This window comes from Erinaceus europaeus, chromosome 17 (genome assembly GCF_950295315.1).
Source record: "Erinaceus europaeus chromosome 17, mEriEur2.1, whole genome shotgun sequence".
Taxonomy (NCBI): Eukaryota; Metazoa; Chordata; class Mammalia; order Eulipotyphla; family Erinaceidae; genus Erinaceus; species Erinaceus europaeus.
In genome coordinates this window covers 40,741,705-40,765,907 of record NC_080178.1, presented here as the reverse complement: position 1 = coordinate 40,765,907, position 24,203 = coordinate 40,741,705, and the positions used below count along the sequence as shown (strand labels likewise).

The following is a 24,203-nucleotide window of genomic DNA, read 5'->3' as shown; positions in this document are numbered from 1 at the left end:
GTTGCTCCTGACATTTGTGGTCCATTAGCTTATGTAATAGTTTTCTATCATTTCACTTTGAGTTCATGTTTGTCCTGTTGAGTTAGGTGGGATTCTTGAGAAAACATATGGTTGGGTTGTGCTTTCTGATCCATCTTTCTGCTCTGTCTTTTAACAGGTGAATTGAGGCCATTGACATCTATTGATATTATAGATTTAAGATATTTTAATGCCATTATCCTAATTAGAGTGGTCTGATATGTGGCATGTTTTTGGTGATCTTGTGATTGTTTATAGGAGACCTTTTAAAACTTCTTGTAAGGGAATCAACTATCACTTATTACCAGTAAGTGATAGTTGATTCCTTTAACTGTTGTCTAAGGTTTTATGCCTCCACCTAGTCTGAATGACAGTCTAGCAGGATACAATAGTCTTGGTTGAAAGCTTTCCTCATTGAACACTTGATAAATATCTTGCCATTCTCATCTGGCCTTTAGAGTTTGTGTGGAGAAATCTGCTGATAATCTTACGGGTTTTTCTCTGTATGTAGTATTTGTTTTTCTCTTGTAGCCTTCAGGATCCTTTCTTTATCCTTATTCCTTTTCATTCTAAATATGATATGTCTTAGTGTCTTTAGGTCTGGGTCAGTTCTGTTTGGGACTCCCTTGGATTCTTGAATTTTTTTATTTTTATTTTTCTTCTTTACTGGGGAATTAATGTTTTACATTCAACAGTAAATGCTATAGTTTGTACATACATAACATTTATCAGTTTTCCATATAACAATACAACCCCCACTAGGTCCTCTGTCATCCTTCCTACCCCCCAGAGTCTTTCACTTTGGTGCAGTACGCCAATTCCAGTTCACGTTCTACTTGTGTTTTCTCTTCTGATCTTGTTTTTCAACTTCTGCCTGAGAGTGAGATCATCCCATATTCATCCTTCTGTTTCTGACTTATTTCACTTAACTTGAATTTTTCAATTTTTCTATTCTGTCTCCCCTCTACTGTTTTCTGGAGTTCATCTATTTTGTTACCCTGTTCTGATACCATTTTAGCTTGTTCATCTAATTGTGTTTTATTTATTTATTTATTTATTTATTCCCTTTTGTTGCCCTTGTTGGTTAATTGTGTTCTTAACTCAGCTATTTCAGCTTTCAGCTCTCTAATAACCTTGAGATAATTAGTGTTTTCTCCCAGAGTCTCATTTGTTGTTTATGCATTTCTGATGACAATTCTTTCAAACTCTTTACTCACTTACGTGATTATTTCCTTAACTAGTGTTTAGATGTTGACCTCATTATTTTGTGCTTCAACCTTTGGGGGGCTTTTAGCTGGACTCTTGTCCTTGTTCATTTCTCCAATATTTCTTCTTGTTGGTTTAACTATTTTACATAGTATGTTATGAGGTCCCTCTCAGTACTTTCCAATTACTGATCACTTTTGTCTGGATTGACTTGTGTCTAAGTAAGGTAATTAAAGCATTCACAGTTGTGGACATTGACAGTTGTTTCAATAGTATTTTAATCCTTGAGTTGGAGCTCAGCGGCTTTTGTTCTTTTTTTGTTCCCTGTAGGCTATGGGAGCCTGAGGGCTTTTAAATTCTAAGTAGGCTTCTAAGCTTAATCACTGACTTCTGACCAAGAGATAAAGCAGAGTGTGGCAGAGATAATCCAGTGGTTATGCAAAGAGATTCTCACAGCCCCACCACTCGTCCATGGAGGTATAGATCTCCTGAGTTTCCTGGTTAGTTCTCTGTCTCCTGGTGTCAGCACAGTGCCTCACTACCAACTACCACTGCTCCAGATTCTGAGGGCAGTAGCAATGGAGACTCACAGTTGCATTTGGTGAGTCTCAGGGGAGTCCTCTCCTCTCTTTAACCGTTCCCTTGTTTTTTTTTTTAATATTTATTTTATTTATTTATTCCCTTTTTGTTGCCCTTGTTGCTTTATTGTTGTAGTTATTATTGTTGTTGTCGTTGTTGGATAGGACAGAGAGAAATGGAGAGAGGAGGGGAAGACAGAGAGGAGGAGAGAAAGACAGACACCTGCAGACCTGCTTCACTGCCTGTGAAGCGACTTCCCTGCAGGTGGAGAGCCGGGGTTCAAACCGGGATCCTTATGCCGGTCCTTGTGCTTTGCGCCACCTGCGCTTAACCCGCTGCGCTACAGCCTGACTCCCATAGCTGTTCCCTTGTTGATGAAACAGACTGGAGGTGGTGTCTCAACTGGTAAACTGCCAGACTGTTACCAGCCATTTAATCACTCCCTAGGTTCCTCTCTGTCCACTAGCCACACGTGTGTGCACTCACCTGTGATTTGGTGGGTTCCTGAAGTTGTTCTAGTCCTTCTTGTTATGGTCCCAGGTGGTCTCCTTTGGTATTCCTAGTTGACCTGGGAGAGGAGAGGAGAGAAACACAGCTGCTGCTGCTCCGTAGCCCCGCCTCCAGAAGTCTGGAGATTCTTGAATCTTTATGTGCTTTATGTTTAGAGTTTTGGAAGTTCCTAGTTATTATGTCTTGTAGAAGGCTTTCTTCCCCTTCCTCTTCTTCCTCTGGAAAGTCAATAGTATGTATATTACTTTTTTTTTTTTAAATTTATTTCTTTATTGGGGAATTAATGTTTTACATTCAACAGTAAATACAGTAGTTTGTACATGCATAACATTCCCCAGTTTTCAGTATGTATATTACTTCTTTTGAGATCATCCTATATGTCTCTGTTGCTGTCTTCAGTATCTCTTAGTCTCTTTTTTAGTTCTCTTCTTTCTTAGTTTTCTTTAATTCATCCTCAGTTTTGTTCTCTGCCTCAGTTAATCTTCTCACTCCCCTCAGCTATTTTCTGTAGTCTATTTTGCTCAGATATTGTATTAGCTTGTTCATCTAGTTTTTTTTTTTTTTTTCTTTTAACCAGAGCACTGCTCATCTCTGGCTTATGGTGGTGAGGGGGATTGAACCTGGGACTTCAGAGCCTAATGCATGACCATTATGCTATCTACCCCTACCTTTTTTTTTTTTTAAGGTTTATTTATTTATGAGAAAGATAGTAGGAGAGAGAGAGGAAGAACCATGTTTTCCCAAGATTGCAGATATGTGGCAACCATTATTTCCACAACCATCTGCCTATATTTGTATATATTTTGTTCCCACCTTCTCTTCTTCTCCAAGTCACACACATATCTATTATTACATCCAAGTGTCCCTCCCTTTCTCCTCCTCTCTCTCTGGGTCCTAATGGAGTTGGAGTTCAGAGTCCTCTAGTCATCTTCCCACTCTGGGAGTGAAATGAAAAATCTATAGGCTCCTGGTGGATGCCCATTTCTCCATTCCATCCAAGTGGCTGGCTCTGATGATAGCCAACCTGATCTTGCCTTATTGTCAGTACCTTGATGGATATTGTTTCTAACCAATCAGCTTGTGCCAAGCCCAGTTTGAAACTGATAAAAGCTACATGCTACAGGACAAGCTTGTGCAGGTCTAGTAGGAATCGACCTATAATCAGTTAATGTAAAATAAACATAACTCCCTGCCCTCCATGTGACTTCAGGTTTCTTTTTTGGTTACTTTTGAACTATATTATGGAATTTTTTTTATTACAGGAGTATGGATCAAAATTGGTTTTGGGGTGCAGAAGGTGGGAGTTCTGGCTTCTGTAATTGCTTCTCTGCTGGACATGGGCTTTGGCAGGTTGATACAGACCACCAGCCTGTTACTTTCTTTTTTTTTTTTTCCTAAAGAATTTATTTATTTATTCATGAGAAAGATAGGAGAAGAGAAAGAACCAGGCATCATTCTGGTACATGTGCTGCCGGGGATCGAACTCAGGACCTCATGGTTGAGAATCCAATGCTTTATCCACTGCACCACCTCTCAGACCACCCAACCTGTTTCTGTCTTTTCCTAGTGGGGCAGGGCTCTGAAATGGTAAGGTTCCAAGATTCACTGATGAAGTCATCTGCTCAGGGAAGTCAGGATGGAATCATGATAGTTTCTGTAACTTGATGGTTGAAGGGCGCCAAGATACAAAGAAGGATAAAATGATTAATAGGAAACAAATGCAGGAGTACAGTAGATGAGAACAGGAATCTTGAGCTGGAAAGAGGCTAGGGAGTGTGACAGTGTTCTGAAATTGGCTCAAATACTAAGGAAATTCTTAGCACCTAATTCTTAACGTAGCAAAATTGTATAAGTTCCTGTAGAATGTTCAATCAGTACTTTTCTGTCAAAATGATCTTCATATGTTTTATTTAGTCATTTAAAATATAACTGATTATGTAAATAATTTAAACATTACTGCTTTTTCATCCTCCCCCCCACAACTAAGGAAACCAGGGTTTAAGCTTAAATAAGTTGTCCTGGTTAACAACAAAAAAAGGTGGTTGACTATACTGTTATTCTATATTATTAATTAATTGAATAGGGTGGGGGGGAGAGTACAGGTCCAAAAAGAATGACAGAGGACCTAGTGGGGGTTGTATTGTTATGTGGGAAACTGAGAAATGTTATGCATGTACAAACTATTATGTTTACTGTCGAATGTAAAACATTAATCCCCCAATAAGGAAATTTAAAAAATTAATTGAATAATAATCTCCCTGTCTCCCAGCACTAGAAAAATGTGCTGGAAACCTAAACATTAATTGTACATCAGTGTAACCAGTAAGATATTTGACAGAGTGAACCTGCCCTTGGAAAAGTGCTAGATTGCATTCACACATAGGCCAGTGTGGAGCTGACTGGGCAAGAGGGCTCTTCACAGGGGCAGTGAAGCAGCAGCCTGATCACTTTTTTTGCTTCGCTAGGTTGCAACGCTTCTGGTTTGGGGCATTTACTTCTGGTTTAGTGGGTATACATTTATAAATACACCCTACCTACAGAAGATTTACCCAGTAGACCAAGGCATTTTATTCTGAACTGTTAAGATGACTGAACGCACTAGCTCCACCTTCTGTCAAACTGAGGTAAACACCTTCCTATCACATCTTCATTCAGAGTCCTTTCCAATTTATTCTTTTGCACCATGCTCTTTTCCTTTCATTTCCCCTGCTTTTGATAGTTGATCTTTTTTTTTTCCTTGCCCAAAGATGACTTCTTACAAAATCTTGAAATCATTGTAATGTTGTCAGCCTCACATAATCTACAGTTGAGGGAGCATACAGAGAGTGCAGTGTTTTAGAGTACACACAGATTATGATTTCAGACTTTTAAAAAGTCCTTCAGTTTATTTATTTATTTATATTTGATTGTGTGGAGCTGGGATCTCACACATGCATGATTTCACTGTGTTCCAAGCTGCTTTTTCATTTAACTAGAGAGAGACAGAAGAAAAGAGATACTCTACAGCACTGGAGCTTCATTTTATATCATAGCACCTCCCATGTGGTTTCAGGACTCAGAGTGGGACTACCCTCATGGCAAGCCACGTACCCTGCCCAGTGAGCTCTCTGCTCCCCATAAGTTTGAATAAAGACAGAATTATTCTACAATTTTTTTGTCTTTAATGAGCTCTAGTAGATGATATATTAATGAATCTCTACTTTTTATTTGAATGCATATAAAACTATATATATTGGCCTGGGTGGTGGCATAGTGGATAAAGCATTAGACTCTCAAGCAAGAGGTTCAGTCCCCAGCAACACATCTACCAGAGTGATGTCTGGTTCTTTCTTTTTCTTCTCCTATCTTTCTCATTAATATGTAAATAAAATCTTTAAAAAGCTTCATATAAAGAAAGGGATTATTTTAATTGAAATTTCTGGGAATATTTAACTCCTAATCCAGTTAATCTCTTTTTAAAATTTTTTTTAAAATTATCTTATTTTATTTTTTAGCCAGAGCACTGCTCAGCTCTGGCTTATGGTGGTGCAGGGGATTGAACCTGGGACTTTGGAGCCTCAGGCATGAGAGTCTGTTTGCATAACCATTAAGCTATCTATCCCTGCCCCAGTTCATCTCTTAGTAGAAGTAATTTAGCCTTTATTTTCAGTCACTCACTTAGTGTTACTTTTATTTTTAAATTCTTAAAACATTGTAGAAACTATGGGGATAAAGAGAACATAACTCTTATTCCTATATTGTAAACCATCAATTTTAATAATCTTGGTACTTGGAGAACCCTCATCAGCTATAATTTTGCCAGCTATGATTGCTGAAATTATGGTTTCATAATTATTGATAATTATCAGTATACTAGCCTTCAGCTCTAGATTCATTATGTTCTTTGGAAATGGACCTCACCCTTTAACTGTTTCCTATTTAACTGTTGACTGCTAGCAGGATGTTAGACTTGCTTGTGAAAGGGCACTAAAGAGACATGGACATCAAGAGAAAGGAGTTTTTGTTTGTTTTCTTGTTTCAGGTGTGCTGGCTTGGTGACTTCTCTAAGTGCATGATTCTTGCACTGCAAGTGGCTTATTCATCAAGTCTGGTACAGTGCTAGGTCCTTCCCCCTTGGGCCCAGATCCTGAGCTTGATTAGCTTCTCTAGTGTTAGTTCCTGTAAAGTTCTGCAGTAACAGGTTCCTCTGTTCTGAGTGGTCTGCTCTCCCTTACACCCTAGATAACAGTTGAAGGACAAATTGTAAAGGGTGGATTTTCAGTAAGCTCGGTTGATGTGCCACCACAGCAGCTTCTCTGCTGTTCAGTGAGTCATGACTGCCCTTTCCAGCAAGATCTGGACTGTAGCCCTGAAGGGGACTTCTTTTAGTCTTCAATTTCAGTCTTAAGTGTGGTAGCTCTTCCTAATACCTGCTGTCCACATATTCCATGGAGTTCTGTTTCTTATTAGTTCTTCACCACTTTACCCTGTTATTTATAGTTAATGATTCTTTTTAAATTTTTTATTAATAGTTTGTTACAGGATTGTAAGATTACAATGTGTAGTTCCACACCACATCTACCACCAAAGTTCTGTATTCCACTCTCCCAAAAAAACTGCTATAGTTCTCACAAGTCTTACAAATAGTTTGTTTGCTTCTGTTTTGTTGGATTTTTTTGTTTGTTTGTTTTGGCAAGTTTGTTTGTTTTGGCAAGTTCGTAAATCAAATCTGTATATTCCATGTATATAGAATAAAGTGAAACCATCTGGTAGTTGTCTTTCATCTCTTTACTTGTTTCGATAAGCATACTTGTTGGGCTAGCTTCGTGGGCGGGAGAGAGAGACGACCAGGGACTCATGGCTGAGTGGTACTCAGTTCAGTCTTTATTCATGTGGAACAGAGCTATCTCTAATCACAATCCTGTCCTTATATTTCCTGAGGCGGAAGAGTCAGGTCTGAAGAGGATGTATGTAGGATAGGGGGTGGGGAGAAGGAAAAAGCGTGCAAAACAGTGAGGATTAAACTGATGCGCTGGAGGCAGGGCGGTGTTTAGTTAACAGTGGTTATGTAAATAGAATACAGTGTTAAGCAGGGGGGATTAAACCAATGAAACAGAAGGGGTCTTAGAAGCAGAATTTAGAAGCATACCAACACATACTTCCATGCATTTGTCCCAAAGAACACAATATCTTTTTTGATTACAGAGTAGTATTTCATGGAAAATAAATCCCACAACTTTTTTATCCAGCCATCTGTTGATGGGCATTTAGGTTGCCACTCTTTGGCTATTGTGAATACTGAAGATATGAACATAGGAGTGCACATGTCCCTTCTAATTAGTGGTTGAACATCCACTGAATAAATGCCCAAGAGTGGTATTGCTGGATCAAAGTAGTTTCATTTTTATTTGGACTGTCCATATAATCTTCCAAAGGGGCTGCATCAGTTTGCGTTCCCACCAGCAGAGTTCCCTTTTCTCTATGACCTCTCCAGCACCTATTCTTTCCTGGTTTGTTGATATAAGCTATTCTCTTAGGTGTGAGATGGTATCTCAGTATATTTTTAATTTGCATTTCTCTAATGATAAATGAAGTGGAGCATTTCTTCATGTGTCTGTGGGCCATATGTATCTCTTCTTTAGAAAACTATGTTTAGGGGCCAGACGGTGGTGCACCTGGTTAAGTGCACCTAATACAAAATGCAAGGACCTGCACAAGGATCCAGATTCAAGCCTCCCTGGCTCCCCAACTGCAGGGGAGATGCTTCACAAGCAGTGCAGCAGGTCTGCCAGTGTCTATCTTCCTCTCTCCCTTTCTCTTTCTCCCTCCCCTCCCATTTTCTGTCTGTCCTATCCAGTTAAAAAAAAAGTTGTTCCATTTGCTCGAAAAATGCTATTGGAATTACAATAGGGATTGCATTGAAATTGTAGACTGCTTTCGATAGAATGGCCATTTTAATAATGTTTATTCTTCCAACCCAGGAACAAGAAATGTTCTTCCATTTTTGTGTGTCCTCTATTTCTTTTAGCAATGTCCTATAGCCTGCTCCACTCTAAATTTCCTATACTGTGCCCATTAGATAAAAAGAAAGGGGGAGATGTTGGGAAATTGTGCAGATGCAGTCACAGCCGCCATGTTGTCCCCTCAGGTTATTGCCAGTTCCCACGAGAGTTAGACGATATTCTCAGAGTGCCTATTCCGCCATGTTGTCCCCTCAGGCTATTGCCAGTTCCCAGGAGAGTTAACACGATATTCTTGGAGTGCCTTTCCCAACCAATCCTGTCCCAACTCGTCACTCCTGGTTTTTGCCCTCCTACTTCCGCCTCTCTCTCTCTTGCCCGCTTTTCACCTCGGAGATTAGATGTGGGGAAGGGTGCTGCGGGAGGCGGCCATTTTTGCTAGCTCCACGTGGCCTAAACCACTGCACTCTCACTCAACTCTGAGGTACCCATACGAATAAAGATTTGTGTTCCCCCTTCGCTCCGGATCTCCTCTATCTCTCCTCCACAGCACAGCCCGACAGTCCAGACTTCTAAATGAAATATTTCACTGTAAAGCTGCTTAAAATGAAGGTCTTCCATAAGCCAGCTGCACAATTTTCCAGTTAATCAGGAATTCTCTTCCCTTTAAATACACAAAATCATGTTAGTGTATTATAGGTGTTTACAATGATTAATAAATATCTGAAATGTGAAAAAAATTGTTTAGTAATCAGGAACCTAAAAGTAAGAATAGAGCAGATGGGACTTGAGGTCTCCATTTTGATAAAAGCTAGAAAATCTATTTTAGGTATATTCCAAGGGTCCATGATTTTACTAGTGTCTGCCTGAGCCCAACAGTGAACATGCAGGTGGGCTAAAGGTATTGTCTGGGGAGATAGTTTCATAGCTGGAAATAGGACTAGAAAACTGAATCAGGGAAGAAAGTAGCTCCCAAAATATGGGAAAAGTATGTAAAAACCATTAACTGTAGACCCCATCAATCTGATTTGGGGCCCAATATTTAGCACCAGAGCCTGTCTCTACATCCCTGTAGGTCTGAACTCACATTCCATGGTCATAGCTAGGAACATTCTAAGCTGCATGCATTTCAGGACCAGTCTTCCATGAGGAGCAGAGTATCTTAATCTATCATCCCTTTGGAGAGTGGGGCAGTCTCTATCAGTGTTGTTCCACATTGAGAACTTCATGAGATCACAAAGGTCTTCTCCTAAATCTAGACCCTTCCCCTGCTGGTTGTTAAAATGCTCTACCATAGCACTCCCCTCTTCTATATAGCCTGAGTTACATGGAAGCTTTCTGTAGTTTTCCAAGTTGGTGGCAAATCCCCCCCTTCCACCCGTACCTCCAGTCCCCAAGAACTAGGGGGAACTCAGCTTGCCATGATATACCATCTGAGATTGCTGGCATACAGGATCTGGGCATAGTTTCAACACATTGTGGGATTGTCTCTCCTCTGGATAGGAGCTGACTAATTTCTTGAAAACTTGGGTGTCTTCAAAGTCCAAAAATCTCCCCTTGCTTTGCCAAATTTCTGGCTGTAGTTCTCCCTTTGGGATCCCCCCCACACACACACCTTATTGATATGAATTAGACCGAAAAAATGCAGATGCATGAATTTGGGAGATTTGGTAGATTCTGGTTGGAACTGATGTGTTAAGGTTGATGTCTGGTTGTTGTTTTCTTTATTTAATTTTTTATTTATAAAAAGGAAACATTGACTAAACCATAGGATAAGAGGGGTACAACTTCACACAATTCCTACCACCAGAACTCTGTATCCCATCCCCTCCCCTGATAGCTTTCCTATTTTTTTAACCCTCTGGGAGTATGGACCCAAGGTCATTGTGGGATGCAGAAAGTTGAAGGTCTGGCTTCTGTAATTGCTTCCCTGCTGAACATGGATGTTGACAGGTCGATCCATACTCCCAGATGTCTGGTGGTTTTAGGGGGAGTTCTTTTCCTGACATGATTGATCCTGCTATATTTCCTGGGTGTATTTTTTTTTACACCATTTTATAAAAGTTTGTTTAACAAATTTCAATAGTAAAATGTACACAACCCAATTTTTATATCACAGTAAAGTGATATAGAGAGGAAGGGACATGTGGAAGCAACTGACTTCACAGAATGTTGCACACAACCAGTGCTTTTACTTGTTCCAAAGGTCTGACATAATGATACTATCTCCTATTACCACTATTTGGATATTGCTCTGTTGCCTATCAGTTGCCATTTCCACACATTCATTTGTTACAAGCTTTATAAATGAATCAGATTCCCATAATATTCCTTGGACATGTCTGCACCATTTAATTTCAGTGACTACTTCTTGTCCATATATTATTATTATTATTATTATTTTAATTTGAGAGGGTGAGTTTCATTCATGGTATCTACTCTGCAAGTTCCAAGATGCCTTCTGAATAAAATTTGTGGTCACTCTCATGCTTCTTTGGCAGGACTGCTTTGGCTATGTTTTTACTTATAAGATATAAAGAGTTATTTCTCTTTCATACCTGAAAATACCTCCTATCATTTTTAGGAGATATAACCTGTTTAATTTTTGTTAAGGGTCAAGTGAATGTATCTTTGTTTAAAATACTACTGATTAATTATCTTTTTGTGTTTTCCTCCTATAGGGAATACAGTTAGCAACCTGATTATGATCGTACCTCCAATCTTTGGTGCAATTCAGAGTGTTAGAGATGGACTTGAAAAACGATATATTGCTGCTTATTTAGCACTCACAGGTATGTGTAACTCTTCACCTAACAATTGATGGCCACAACTCAGATGATCTGTTTTTCTCATTCATTTCTAAGATTAGTTCTCAGTTTGGGATTTCTTACTACACAACTAGAATGTGTTCTAGAATTTCTGAATTAAAATCCTACATATCTTGTCAGTAAATTCAACTGCATTTTCAATAAAATCTTTTGTGTATGAGGTGTCAGGGATTTGCACTGTTTATTTTTTATTATTTTATTTGTAAAAAGGAAACACTGACAAAACCATAGGATAAGAGGGGTACAACTCCACACAATTCCCACCACCAGAAGTCCATTCCCATCCCTTCTTCTGATAGCTTTCCTAGTCTTTAACCCTCTGGGAGTATGAACCTAAGGTCATTGTGGGATGCAGAAGGCAGAAGGTCTGGCTTCTGTAATTGCTTCCCCGATGAACATGGGCGATGACAGGTTGATCCATACTCCCAGCCTGCCTCTCTCCTCCCCTAGTGGGGTGGGGTTCTGGGGAATTGGAGCTCCAGGACACATTAGTAGGGTTGTCTGTCCAGGGAAGTCTGGTCGGCATCATGCTAGCATCTGGAACCTGGTGGCTGAAAAGAGTTAACATATAAAGCCAAGCAAGTTAGTGACTAATCATGAACCTAAAGGCTGGAATAGTGCAGATGAGGAGTTGGGGGGGATTATCTCCGTTTTATAGATAGCTGGTAGGCATATTTTTGTTATATTCCAAAGGGCCTGTGACTATACTAGTTGTTTTTGTTTGTTTTTTTTTTTCCCCTGAGCCTGAAATCTGATATGCATGTGGATCCAAGTTACTGTCTGGGGAGATGCAAAAAGAACCAGAAAGCTGAATTAGGGAAGAGAGTAGCTCCCAAATATGGGAAAGGTGTATAAATATTGTTGACTGTAAACCCCATCGATTTGCTCTGATCTGGGGCCCATATTCAGCTTAGGAGACTATATGACCTCTGCATCCCTGTAGATCTGAGCTCTCATTCTGTGGTCATGAGTAGGAACATTCCAAGCTGCCCCAATTTCAGGACCCATCTTCCTCAGATGTAGCATAGAGTATGTTGTCCAGCCTACCTTTGGAGGATGGAACATTCTCTTCCGTTGTTGATCCAAGTTGAGGTCAAGGTCCTATGGGGGCCCACAAAGGGGTCTATTTTGTTGTTCCTGATAGAAATGACCGGTGGGAATGCAGAGAGGGATTTATTTGAGGTCTAGGCCCATCATGTCTGTTTTGGGAATCTCAGGACTCCCCAACTAGGGCCCTATCTGATGGGGTGGCCTAATAGTGACTAAAGAGTCATCATTAAAGTATGCCAGTCTCTTGCCCTTATTCAGCTTTTGCAGTCCTTGCTTTGATAAGGATACCTTTGGAGTGAGTGAGGGAAATGTAATAGGAAGTAGGTGAGGAGGATATCCAAGTCTAAGTAGACCATTTCATTGTGAACTTTATACTGATTCACTGCAGACTGTTGTGTACTTTTGCTTTCAGGTATATGTTTTGTCCTAATTTATGGATGCATGTGAACATATGCTCTATCTCCTGGGACCTGGTCTATATCTGGTTTTGGGACTCTGTTAGGAAGTGAACCACTTGGCTCGGAATTAGAGAATCCTATGAAAGGAAAGGTCTTACCCGAGTAATGAGGGTGAAGGGTTGACATTCCACGCCTGACGTCTCTGGACACATTCTGAAGTGAAGCATGCTGAGGTGGTACTCGTTGTGTTGATTAGGTTGGGATTGGTGGATGTAGTATCATTTCATATCACTTGAGAGAAGCATGTAGGAAAGTGAGCCCCACCCCTTAGGTTTCAGGACTGGGGGAAATATAGGCTCTATAGAGGAAATGGGAGGTTCCTGCTATCTTGGGGTTTAAGAAGGCAATAGATAGTTATTGCTATAATCACATTATTTGGCAGTTGGGTTAACTTTGAAATATCCCTTTGTTAGGATTTGCTCTATCATATACAACATCACCATAATTTACTGTATTTATTGTTAGTGGTTGTATGTGTGTGGAAATTCTGAAGTTACTTTTTTTTAAAGATTTATTTATTATTCACTCCCTTTTGTTGTCATTGTTGTTTTATTGTTGTAGTTATTGTTGTTGGATAGGAGAGAGAGAATTGGAGAGAGGAGGGGAAGACAGAGAGGGGGAGAGAAAGACAGACACCTGAAGACCTACTTCACCGCTTGTGAAGCAGCTCCCTTGCAGGTGGGGAGCCGGGGGATTGAACCGGGATCCTTATGCTGGTCCTTGCGCTTTGCGCCACATGCGCTTAACCCGCTGCGCTACCGCCCGACTCCCCAGAAGTTACTTTTTATGCATGTTAGTATTGGATGAATAAATGAATGAAGAAATAGCTCAACTGGTAGAGCATGGACTTGCATGTCTGAGGCTCCCTGCTCTATCCCCAGCACTGCATGTACTGAAGTGGTGCCCTGACTTCTCTTCTTTCTCAGTTTCTTCTTGTGAAATACTTTATGTTATATAAATTAAATCTTTAAAAAGGAATTATGTAAATAAGGAAACAGTGATAATATTGGCAGCTAAGATTTTCACTTGGAAAAAAGAAAATACAGATTTTAGAAAACATGAAAGAAAAGCACTCTTTTTTTTTTATAGAAAAAGAAACCCACCAGCTAATAAATATAAACAGAATTAGTTTTTTAAAAAGATTTATTTATTAATGAGAGAGAAAAGCATATCATTACTGTGATATATGCATTGCTGGGGATCAAACTTGAGACTTCATACACACAAGTTCATCACTCTGTTCACTGTGCCACCACCCAGGCTGCTAAAAACGAACAAGTTTTTTAATCACCATCTTGCAACCATTTTAGTCAGTGAGTCCAGACAAGTCGTTAATACTTGCTAAAAATATTATATGACATGGTGATATAACATGGAAGTATTTCTCCAAATAGTATGAGTGCAGAAATCTGGTAGGTAAAGCCTTATTTCAAGTGATTGAAGTTAATGTCATTAATAATGTTACAAATAACTTACTCTTCTGAATGTAGGAATGTAGTGTACTTAAAAGGAAATAACATTATTTATATAGTCTTGCTACCAGAAGCATGTAAGCTGAATCAGATGATAAGGAAACATCCAGAAAAACCCACATTAAGGGGGCAACTTTTTTGTTTGTTTGTTTGCTTCAAAAAATATTAAAGTCATACAAGACAAGGAAAGGCTTGAGGCAGTGCTCCAAATTATGAAATATATGATAACTACATGCAGTATCTTAACATCAGTTAGATACTGGTTAGAGCATGAAGAAAAAAGCTCTCAAGGGCTATATTGGAGAAGTTGGCAAAATTTTAATAAGGGCTGCATTTTAGATAGTATTGCATTAATGGTAAATTTTCTAAGTTTTTTAATTGTATTGAGATTCTGTGAGAGGATGTCTCTGCTTAAGATAACATCATGCTGGGGATGGGGTGGTAGGTAGTGCATTGGGTTAAGTGCACATGGTGCAAAGCGCAAGAACCTGCATATGAGTCCCAGTTCCCCACCTGCAGGGGAGTCAGTTCATAGGCGGTGAAGCAGGTCTGCAGGTGCCTATCTTTTCCTCCTTCTCTCCTTCTCTCTGCTTTCCCCTCCTCTCCATTTCTCTCTGTCCTATTCAACAACAATACCACCAATGGCAGCAATAACAATAGCAACAACAACAAGGGCAACAAAATGAGAAAAATGGCCTCTAGGAGCAGTGGATTCATAGTGCAGGCCCTGAGCCCCAGCAATAACCCTGGAGGCAAAAAAAAAAAAAAAGATAGCATCATGCTAAAGTAAGGATAAGTGGTATTTTAGAAATGCATGTACTGTAGTTACATAAGTTTATATGTGACTATAGGTGAAAATGTCTCTGCTTATGAGATGCATTATGATAAAGTAAGGTAAAAGGAGTTTTTGGAACTTATGCCCAGTTAGTTCAGCAAAAGAATTATATGTTAATAATATTATTTATTTACTTATTATTGGATAGAGACAGAGAATTTGAGAGGAAAGAGAGAGAGGGGGAGAGACAGAGAGACACCTGCAGCCCTACTTCACCACTCATGAAACTTTCCCATTGCATGTGGGGATCAGGAGCTTAAGAACCCAGGTCCATATAAACTGTAATGTGTTCTCTTAACCAGGTGTGCCACCACTGGCTCCATAATATGTTAACTTTACTTTTTGTACATTTTATTCATAAGGAGAGAGAAAATATGGTAGATGTTAATAGTAGATCAAAGTTAGGGATATGTGGCATTTCACTGAATATTTCTGTAGTTTTTTTCAATATCTTAAATGTTTTTATCACATAATAAATAAGAGAAAGTAAGAACAAATATGGATAGTGATTGTAGAAGGAATGTTTTTATTTGTTGGATAATCTCTTCTCTATGTGATTTCTCTTCTTGCTTTTGTGATTATAGTATGTTTTTGTGATTATAGTATAGTATACATGTTAACTCTCATAGTATGTTTTTAAAAATATTTTACTTATTTTATTTTTGAGAGAGATGCAGAGAGAGACACACAGAGAAACACCAAAGCACTGCTCAGCTCCGGCTTATGGTGATGCTGGGGATTAAACCTGGGACTTAGGAGCTTCAGGCATGAGAGTCTGCAGAACCATTATACTATCTCCCCTGCCCTCATAGTATGTTTTTGAAAGTCTGTCTCTCTTATACATCTAAGCTTTCTGAAAACAGGGTGAATCTTAGTCTAGATTTCTCACATTCATCAGTACCTGGTAATATATATATGAATATTTTACTTAGTTAAGTCTCCCCACCAAAGTCTGTCCATGGGCATGTGTGTGTATAATATGAAGAGAGATAAATACACATAAAGACAGAATAAATTATCTGGAAGCAGAGATTTTTATTTTAAAAACAAGAACTGAATACCTTAAAAAGATTTTCAGCATTATAATTTTGTGACCAAAACCCCTTACATCTACTTAATTTATGTACACTTAATTTATTGTTGGAGTTGAGATTTTACAGCAAGGATTGAGAATTTGGGCTTTATGGTGAAAGATATTAGGGATAAGCTATTAGTAATTTATTTATTATTATTATTATTATTATTTTTTAACCAGAGCACTGCTCACCTCTGGTTTTTGGTGGTGTTGGGGATTGAACCTGAGAGCTCAGAGCTTCAGATTGAAAAGTCACTTCTATAACCATTAGGCTGTCTGCCCAGCCCAGTACTAGTAATTTACAGAATTACTGTGTTCTGACTTGGAGCCTTGATCCATCAAGAATTTAGTCCCAGGTTCAGTTCCCAGCACCTTTATAAACCTGAGCTGAACAATGTTCTATTTAAAAAATAAAAGAGCTATTTTAATTCATTCAATAAATGTTACTGAGAATCTGGTCTGTGTATAGTTTTCAGACTACTCTTTACTGAAACTCATAGTCTAGTAGAGGAATGATTTCATAATTTCACAATGTGTTACCAGTTGTAATTATTGTTGTTAAGAAAAGCCACTGAGTATAATGAAGAGTTTTGATATAATTAAAAGCATTGCTTTTTCATATTTTCTTCCTGCCTGTGTTCCTGAGAAAGCATCAGCTCCTCTTCTAGTAAGTATGGTTTCAGTTTATCATTTCAGTTGCAGCTACTCTGGAGCCATCCATATCATTTTCTATTTCTTTGTTTTTCTACTGTATTGTATCCCAAATAAATACATTTCTTTGGGAGATGCTCATAAAATAGCAGTGAAAGAAAAAAAGGGCCCAGCAGTGGCACATCTGGTTGGGTACACATGCTACCATACACAAGGATGCAGGTTCGAGCCCCCACTCCCCACCTGCAGGGGAGAACTCTTCAAGAACAGTGAAAGTCTCTCAATTTCTGTCAGTCCTATCAAATAAAAGTAGAAAGAAAAGAAAAATAAAGAATTAGGGAGTCAGGCAGTAGTGCAGCAGGTTAAGGCATGTGGCACAAAGAGCAAGGACCAGCATAAACATCCTGGTTTGAGCCCCCGGCTCCCCACTCGCAGGAGAGTTGCTTCACAAGCAGTGAAGCAGGTCTGCAGGTGTCTGTCTTTCTCTCCCCCTCTCTGTCTTCCCCTCCTCTCTCCATTTCTCTCTGTCCTATCCAACAGTGATGCATCAATAACAACAACAGTAATAACTATAACAGTAAAACAAAGACAACAAAAGGGAATAAATAAATAAATATAAAAAAGTAGTCAAAGGTGCCTTTTTTTTCCTTAATAAAATTTGCTATAAATTGGGGGACAATTTCAAACTATACTACAAAGTGGTAGCAATAAAGATAGACATGGTAATCAGTTGAACAAGATTGATAACCCAGAGAGAAAACTATATAAATGTGCACAACTAATTTATGACAGAGGAACTAACAGCCCATAGTGGAACAAAAGCTGCTTCTTCAGTAAGTAGTATTGGGAAAACTTGGTGGTCACATGCAAAAGAAAGAAACTACCACTGCCTTACACCATAAACAAACATTTAACTAAATGGGTGAAAGACTTGAGTGTAGGATGCTAAATAATAAAACAAATAGAAGAAAATATAGGGAATACACTGCTTGTTGGGAACCTTAGAGACATGTATGAGGACTTGAATCCAATGGCAAAGGAAGCAAAACCAAATGGAACTTCATAAAACAAAAGCTTCTGCACACTGAACATTTTGCTGAATGGAAAAAGTTATTTGCACATCATACATTCAGTAAGAGATTACTATCTAAAACATGTAGTGAACTCACATGACTCAGCAATAGCCACTTCAAAAACTGCAGAAGATCTGAATAACTATTTTTCTGAGGAAGACATACAGATGGTCAACAGGCCCATGAAAAAGATACCATTCCTGCATTTTCAGAGAAATACAAATCAAAACCACAATATCATGAAGCTTGGAAAAGTCTAAGACACCTAATATACAGCATTAAAACAGAATTTGTTTCAACTAACCTATTGCTCTAACTAACCTATGATATTGGCTTAAATATCTGTCTTTTTGAGGACATAAAATTAATTTTACCTTTGAGCTGTTTAGACAACAGAAAGTCATATTATATTAATGGTACCTTTCCTGGTGGAAACTACATTACTTCATATTATGTCAGTTAAAACTCTCCACAACCAGAGTCACCAAAACAAACAGACAGCTCTCCAGAACCTATGAGGCTTATTTTTTTTTCACTTTGTTTTTATAAATGTTACATATGAGAAGAGAATAGCCAAAATCACATAGCAAAAATGGTGGAGCCAACCCTGATCAGTATGTGTTTAATTATGTCATAAACCAATAACACTTTGTTGGTAAACATTGTACTATGACATACAAGTTTCAGATGTGCATCATTGAAAAGCTTTCAAGGGAGGGGATGGGATACAAACCTCTGTTGGTGGGAATTGTATAGAATTATGCCCCTCTTATCCTATGGTCTTGTAAATATTTTATAAAGGTATTTAAAAAAAATTACCTTGTGTATATATACTACATTTCATTTACCATTGTAAGACCGATACTTTTATCCTCATTATTCTGATTTGCCTGCTCTCTTCCCTTCCTATCTCTCACCACTTTCTGGTAACCATTAACTGATTTTATAGTCCAGGAGTTTATTTTTATTATCAGATTATCTTTTTAAAAAATCTTGTATACACCACATATGAGTGAAATTTTGGTGTTTATCTTTCTCCACTTGGCTTATTTCATTAAGCCTAATATCTTCCTTACCCATGTTTTTGCAAATGGCAAGACTTGATTTTTCTTAGTAGCTGATTAGTATTTCATTGTGAAATACTAATACTGAAGATCCCTCTTCTTTAGCCACTCATTAGTGGGTGGACAGTTAATTTTTTGAGAAATCTCCGTGCTGCTTTATACAGTGGCTGCACTAATGTGTTCACCACTAGTATATGAGGGTTCCCTGCTCTCCACACCCACTCCAGTTGTGTTGTTACTTGTTTGTCTAATAGTCATTCTCTCTTGTGAGGTGCTATCTCATTGTTGTTTTGCTTTGTGTTTTCTTAATAATAACAGATAATGGACATCTTTTCCATATTTTTGTTTACCATCTGTGTATTTGATTTGGAGTGTCTATTTGATTCTCTGGCTTTTTTTTTTAAGAGAAGACAAGCCCTTTAAAGAGGGGGCAATTATATATATAAATTATAAAATTATAAACATAGATAGGCAGATAGTCAACCCATATCTGCAACCTTAGCCAAACCACTACAGCTTACAATTGAGGGATTGGGGATTCAGAACTCTGGTGGTGGGAATGGTATGGAATCATACCTCTGTTGACATGTAATTCTATAAAACAATATGAAATCACCAGCAAAAAAATTTAAAAAGATGTTGAGTCAGCCTGAGAATATATATTTTTAATTTTTACTAGTTATTTAATATTGATTTATAAAATTATGATATAACAGTGATATAATTAAGTACTTTTCACACTACCAGAGTTCTGTGTCTCTGGCCATTTTTTAATCAGATTTTCTGTTGTTATTGTTGTTGAGTTTTGTGAGTTCTTTATTTGCTTTAGACACTGACCCCTTTGTTATTAACAAGTATGATGTGAAAAAAAAACTTATCCCATTTAGTAGGTTTTCATTTCATTTTGATGTAAAACTCTTTTGCTATGCATACTTTTTTTTTAACCTTGATATAGCACATTTATTGCACTTTATTTTGCCTACCCTGCTCTTAGAGTCATGTCCTCAAACAGGTCTCTGTGGTCTGTGCCTTAGAGTATATTGGCTATGTTTTCTGTGTACGATCTGTGTGTCTGTTTTTATTCCAACACCATGCTATTTTAATTATTATTACTTTATGGTATAGTCTGAAGTCAGGGCATATGTTATCACTATTTTCTTTTTTCCTAGGTGTATTTTTGCTGTTTAAGGTCTTTTTGAAATTTCAAATAAATCTCATTTTTTGTCTTATTTTTGCGAGGAATGCTGTTGTGATTTTGATAGGGATTGCATCTTCATATCACCATAGGTAATATCATTTTAATTAGGTGAATTTTTCTATTCAAGGAGCATGGAATACCTTTCCATTTCTTTTTAATGCCCTCCCCCCCATCAGCAGCAGTTTCTAGTTTTCTATGCACAAGCCTTTTCTACTTCTTTGCAGAAACCAGTAACTTAGCATTGTGTATTATCTATAATAGAACCAAACCAAAGAAGCCTTTCCCAGGAGATTTAATTTTTTTATATTTAATTTTAATCTTCACTCCAAACATCACAAATTATAGTTTATTTTATTTAAAATTTAAAATGTGTTCACTTATTCTCTTACAAATATTTTTGACTACATATCTGCAGCAAAAAGGGCGGTGTTTATCCCCAGAGAGCTTACATAATATTTAGGGGAGTTGCATTATAAATAAATAACAAAAAGTAGTTAAAGTTCTTCAAATGTATTTGTTTTGTAGTTATGTAGATGAATAGTTAATAGGCAATAAGAAATATCATCTGGGAGTCGTGCAGTAGCACAGCGGGTTAAGCACATGTGGCACAAAATGCAAGGACTAGCGTAAAGATCCCAGTTCGAGCACCAGGCTCCCCACCTGCAGGGGAATCATTTCACATATCAATCTCTCTCTCCCCCTCTGTATTCCCCATCTCTCTCCATTTCTCTCTGTCCTATCTAACAACGATGACATCAATAACAACAACAATAAACAAGGACAACAAAAGGGAAAATAAATTTAAAATTAAAAAAAGAAATATCATCTAAGTTGTAAAGTAGAACATAAAGTAGAACAGGAAAAAGTCTATTAAAGATTTTTTTTTTTTGTCTCAGAAAGGCACATCTGAAATAGAAAATTACTGAAGCAGAAATGTTACAGAAACACTAAATCATTTCCTCAGAAACAAAACCACTGAATATTCTTTACATGAAGCAGTCTTAATTGTCAAAGGATCATGTAGGCCACCACTGCCAGATTAAATTCATTAAAATGGGCTTAAGAATGTTATGCCTCGCCTCAATAGGAGGGGAATATGGGAAATAATAATCTTCTAAATAATAGCAATTACATTTAGTAACAAACAAGACAAAATCAATGTGCTGTGGAAAGAACCTTTGGAAAGATTTTATTGCTTGCTAATTTATTGCCACTATTCCAGACATTACCAAAAAAAAATCAATCATCTTTTTTTCTAGTTTCTTGAAAAATGATGTGCTAGTAACATTGACTACAGTTTTCAAGGACAATAAAAATTACCTACAACCCCATAACTAATAGAAAATGAAAATAGTATTTTATTATTTTTAATCCTTTTTATTTTTTATTTATTCTGGACAGAAACAAATTGAAAGGAAAGAGAGAGATAGAGAGGAAGAGAGATACCTGCAGCACTGCTTTACCACTTGTGAAGCTTCCCTTCTACATATGTGGGTTGTGAGTGTGGGTTGTGAGCTTGTACCTGGGTCCTTGCATGTGCGTGCTCAGCCAGGCATGCCACCACCTGGCCTCAAAAATAGTATTTTCATTTTTTGGTTAATAGTTCCTAATCTTTGTACATATGTCACTGTTTTTCATTTGACTACATCTCAAATAAGCATGGTCATATCTCACAGTAAGGCTCAGCAGGGCATAAGAAACTAATAGACAGATAAGTAGCCTGTGTATTCAGTAAATAGGAAATGAGGAAATGACTGAGAAATTAACTTGTGGAAAATTAGAAATTTTGATAGAATATAGCATAAGTCAGATTCTTGGCAACATGACAAAGCAATAGAGACACTGGGCTTTCTGCCTTTACACAGATAAAACAAAACAGTATGTGTGTAAGAACTACAGGGGCTAGGGAAGCACCTCCGTGGGTAGAATGGTTGCCTTCTGTTGCCATACCTAGCACTATATGACAGTAACAGACAGTAACTGGCAGAACTTCAGGGATGGTGGAGTCATGCTTTAGTGTCTCTCTTCTTCTCTCCATAAAATGTAGAAAGTTAAAAAAAAAAAAGGATCAGGAGGTGTCTTAGCAGTAGACTGCATCTATGATTCTCTCAGCTTCATCCCCAGCACCATACTCACACAAACACACAAAGTAAACTAGTCTTTAAAACACTGAGGACTGGTGTATCTGCATTTTCACAAGGAAAAGCCTCAGAAATATTGGAGACTATGGGGGTCCTAATACCTGAGAACTACTTTAAAGAGGGAAGTGCATATACAACCACATAGGGGAAATCAGGGTCTTCCTCTAGAGAACAGTAGGTGTCCTGAGGAGCATGGGTGGTAATAATGCTGTTAGAAAACATCCGAAGAGCCAGAGTTGAATGCTGTAAACACCCCAGACCCATGCCAATTAGGGGTGTCTGAGACCATCAGTCATTGGCTGCCACTTGTCTGCTTCGTTTGTGTGAGTTCTTGCCATTACCACAGTTGTGGAATGATTTACAATCCTTTGGAGACATTTCCAGGTTCTTTCTCATGTTAGGAAAGATTTAAGCAAACCCTAGGACAAACAAGGAAGCACAGAAACTATCTGTATGTTAAAGAAATCTATTAGAAAAATCCAGAGAAGATGAAGAGCTGTTTGTCAGAGAGGTGGACTTCTACTGACTGAGACCTAAGAAGCACCCATCCTTGAGACCTATGCCATAGAAAGCCCAACACTAGCACAACAGCTTTTATAAGAAGAGGACAAGAAGTCACTAACATGCCACTGTCTGCTAGTAATTATATTGACTTTCTGTTGTAACAAAACACACATTTCATATTGCATAAAGCAATAAATAGGACAAACTTAATACCTTGTAATTCTATAGCTCAGATCTGACACCATCTCACTTGGCTAGAATCATGGTATCAAAGTGGTCTTCCTTTCCAGAGGTTCTAGTAGGAAATTCTGCTTCCTTGTTTTCTCCAGCTTTAATAGAGCAACTTAAAGTCAAACACAAGCTATCTTCATTACCATATATAATTGTATATCTTCTTTGTCTGACAGACTGAGCCTATCTGTCATTGGACTCCGCTTAAATGTTATGTCCTATAAAAAAACTTTCCTTTCAGCCTTAATCAGCTACCTGATAGAATCAGATGACCTTTTCTTGGTCTCCCACCTAATACAATACACATCTTTATCACAACATTTAATACACCATTTGGTAATAATTACCTGTTTTCTTTCTGACTTTCCCCAATATTCATTAGTAGCCAGCAGGGAAAATGCCAGAATATGAAATTGGAGAGATTTAGACAGAAATCAAATGCAGAACCTTACTATAGGGCAGAGTAAAATGTCGGATTTTTTCTGAAAACCAGTGGAGGGTTTTAAGCAGGAGTAAGACATAACTCACTTTATATGTTTAGGAAATAGACTGCTTTGTGGAGAATGGATCATTGGACAGTAAGAGTGCACACTGATAAAGGAGCTGACAGGCTACTACATATGAGGGAAGAAAGCAGTTTAGCTTCCATCAGTGAAGGAAGGAGAGAAGGAGATGATTTAGGACATATTTAAAGTTGATTTTCAGGTTTCTAATTTGAGCTCATTTGAGCTGATCTTGCATTCTCTTTTGTTGAACTTGAAATGCCTGTGAGAAATTAAATTTATTATTGCTGGAGATTACACAGCTTGGAGTTGAACATCTGAAGCATCATAAAGCAACAGAAAGTGATGAGATCATCAAGAGAATGAGTGGAGAGAGAGAGAGAAGAGGGCAAATAGATGAATGTGGATGTCACAAGTTCACCATCCAACCACAGAAACTGGCATACAGGCATACTTTAATTGCTCATATTTTAAAAATTGAATTATTCTGCCTACATTTGAAAATTGAAAAGTTCCCATAAAAATTCAGGTCTTTACTTTCTCTTAAGTAAATAGGTTGTGTTATCATGACCTAGCCTGTATTTCTGCATAGTAACATTTAGCACTGTTCTCTTTAGTATAGTCTATGCAGTCAACCACAGTCTTTATTATGCTATTTATTTATTTAGTCTATTTTAACTCAGATACTCTTTGGACACTTGAATTAATGCCCCTAAAGGAACTTGCCAAGAAGTAACTAATGAAAAAACCATAGTAGAGTGTTAAAGAAAATTAGAGGAAACGGTTTGAATTATGAAATGCTATGCAAGGTTGAGTAATACCCTTCAGTGGTGTGATTAGGTTTGAAGAATGAATGAGAAGAGCTAGT

The 24,203-nt window shown here is 37.9% G+C and overlaps 1 protein-coding gene across 6 annotated transcripts in view; it reads left to right on the top strand.

Annotated features, from left to right (window-relative positions):
* Window positions 1-24,203, top strand: part of ACER3 (alkaline ceramidase 3) — a 99,366-nt gene that overhangs the window by 33,427 nt on the left and 41,736 nt on the right. For 3 of the 6 annotated variants that reach the window (XM_016191133.2, XM_007529692.3, XM_060177411.1), the window contains one exon: window positions 10,934-11,044. The exons of 1 other annotated variant lie outside the window; for it this stretch is intronic. In XM_016191133.2, the coding sequence (XP_016046619.1) occupies window positions 10,934-11,044 (111 nt within the window). Of the gene's footprint in view, window positions 1-10,933; window positions 11,045-16,620; window positions 16,638-24,203 lie in introns of those variants that run through there. 2 more of the 6 variants (XM_060177409.1, XM_060177410.1) reach the window with 2 other exon arrangements.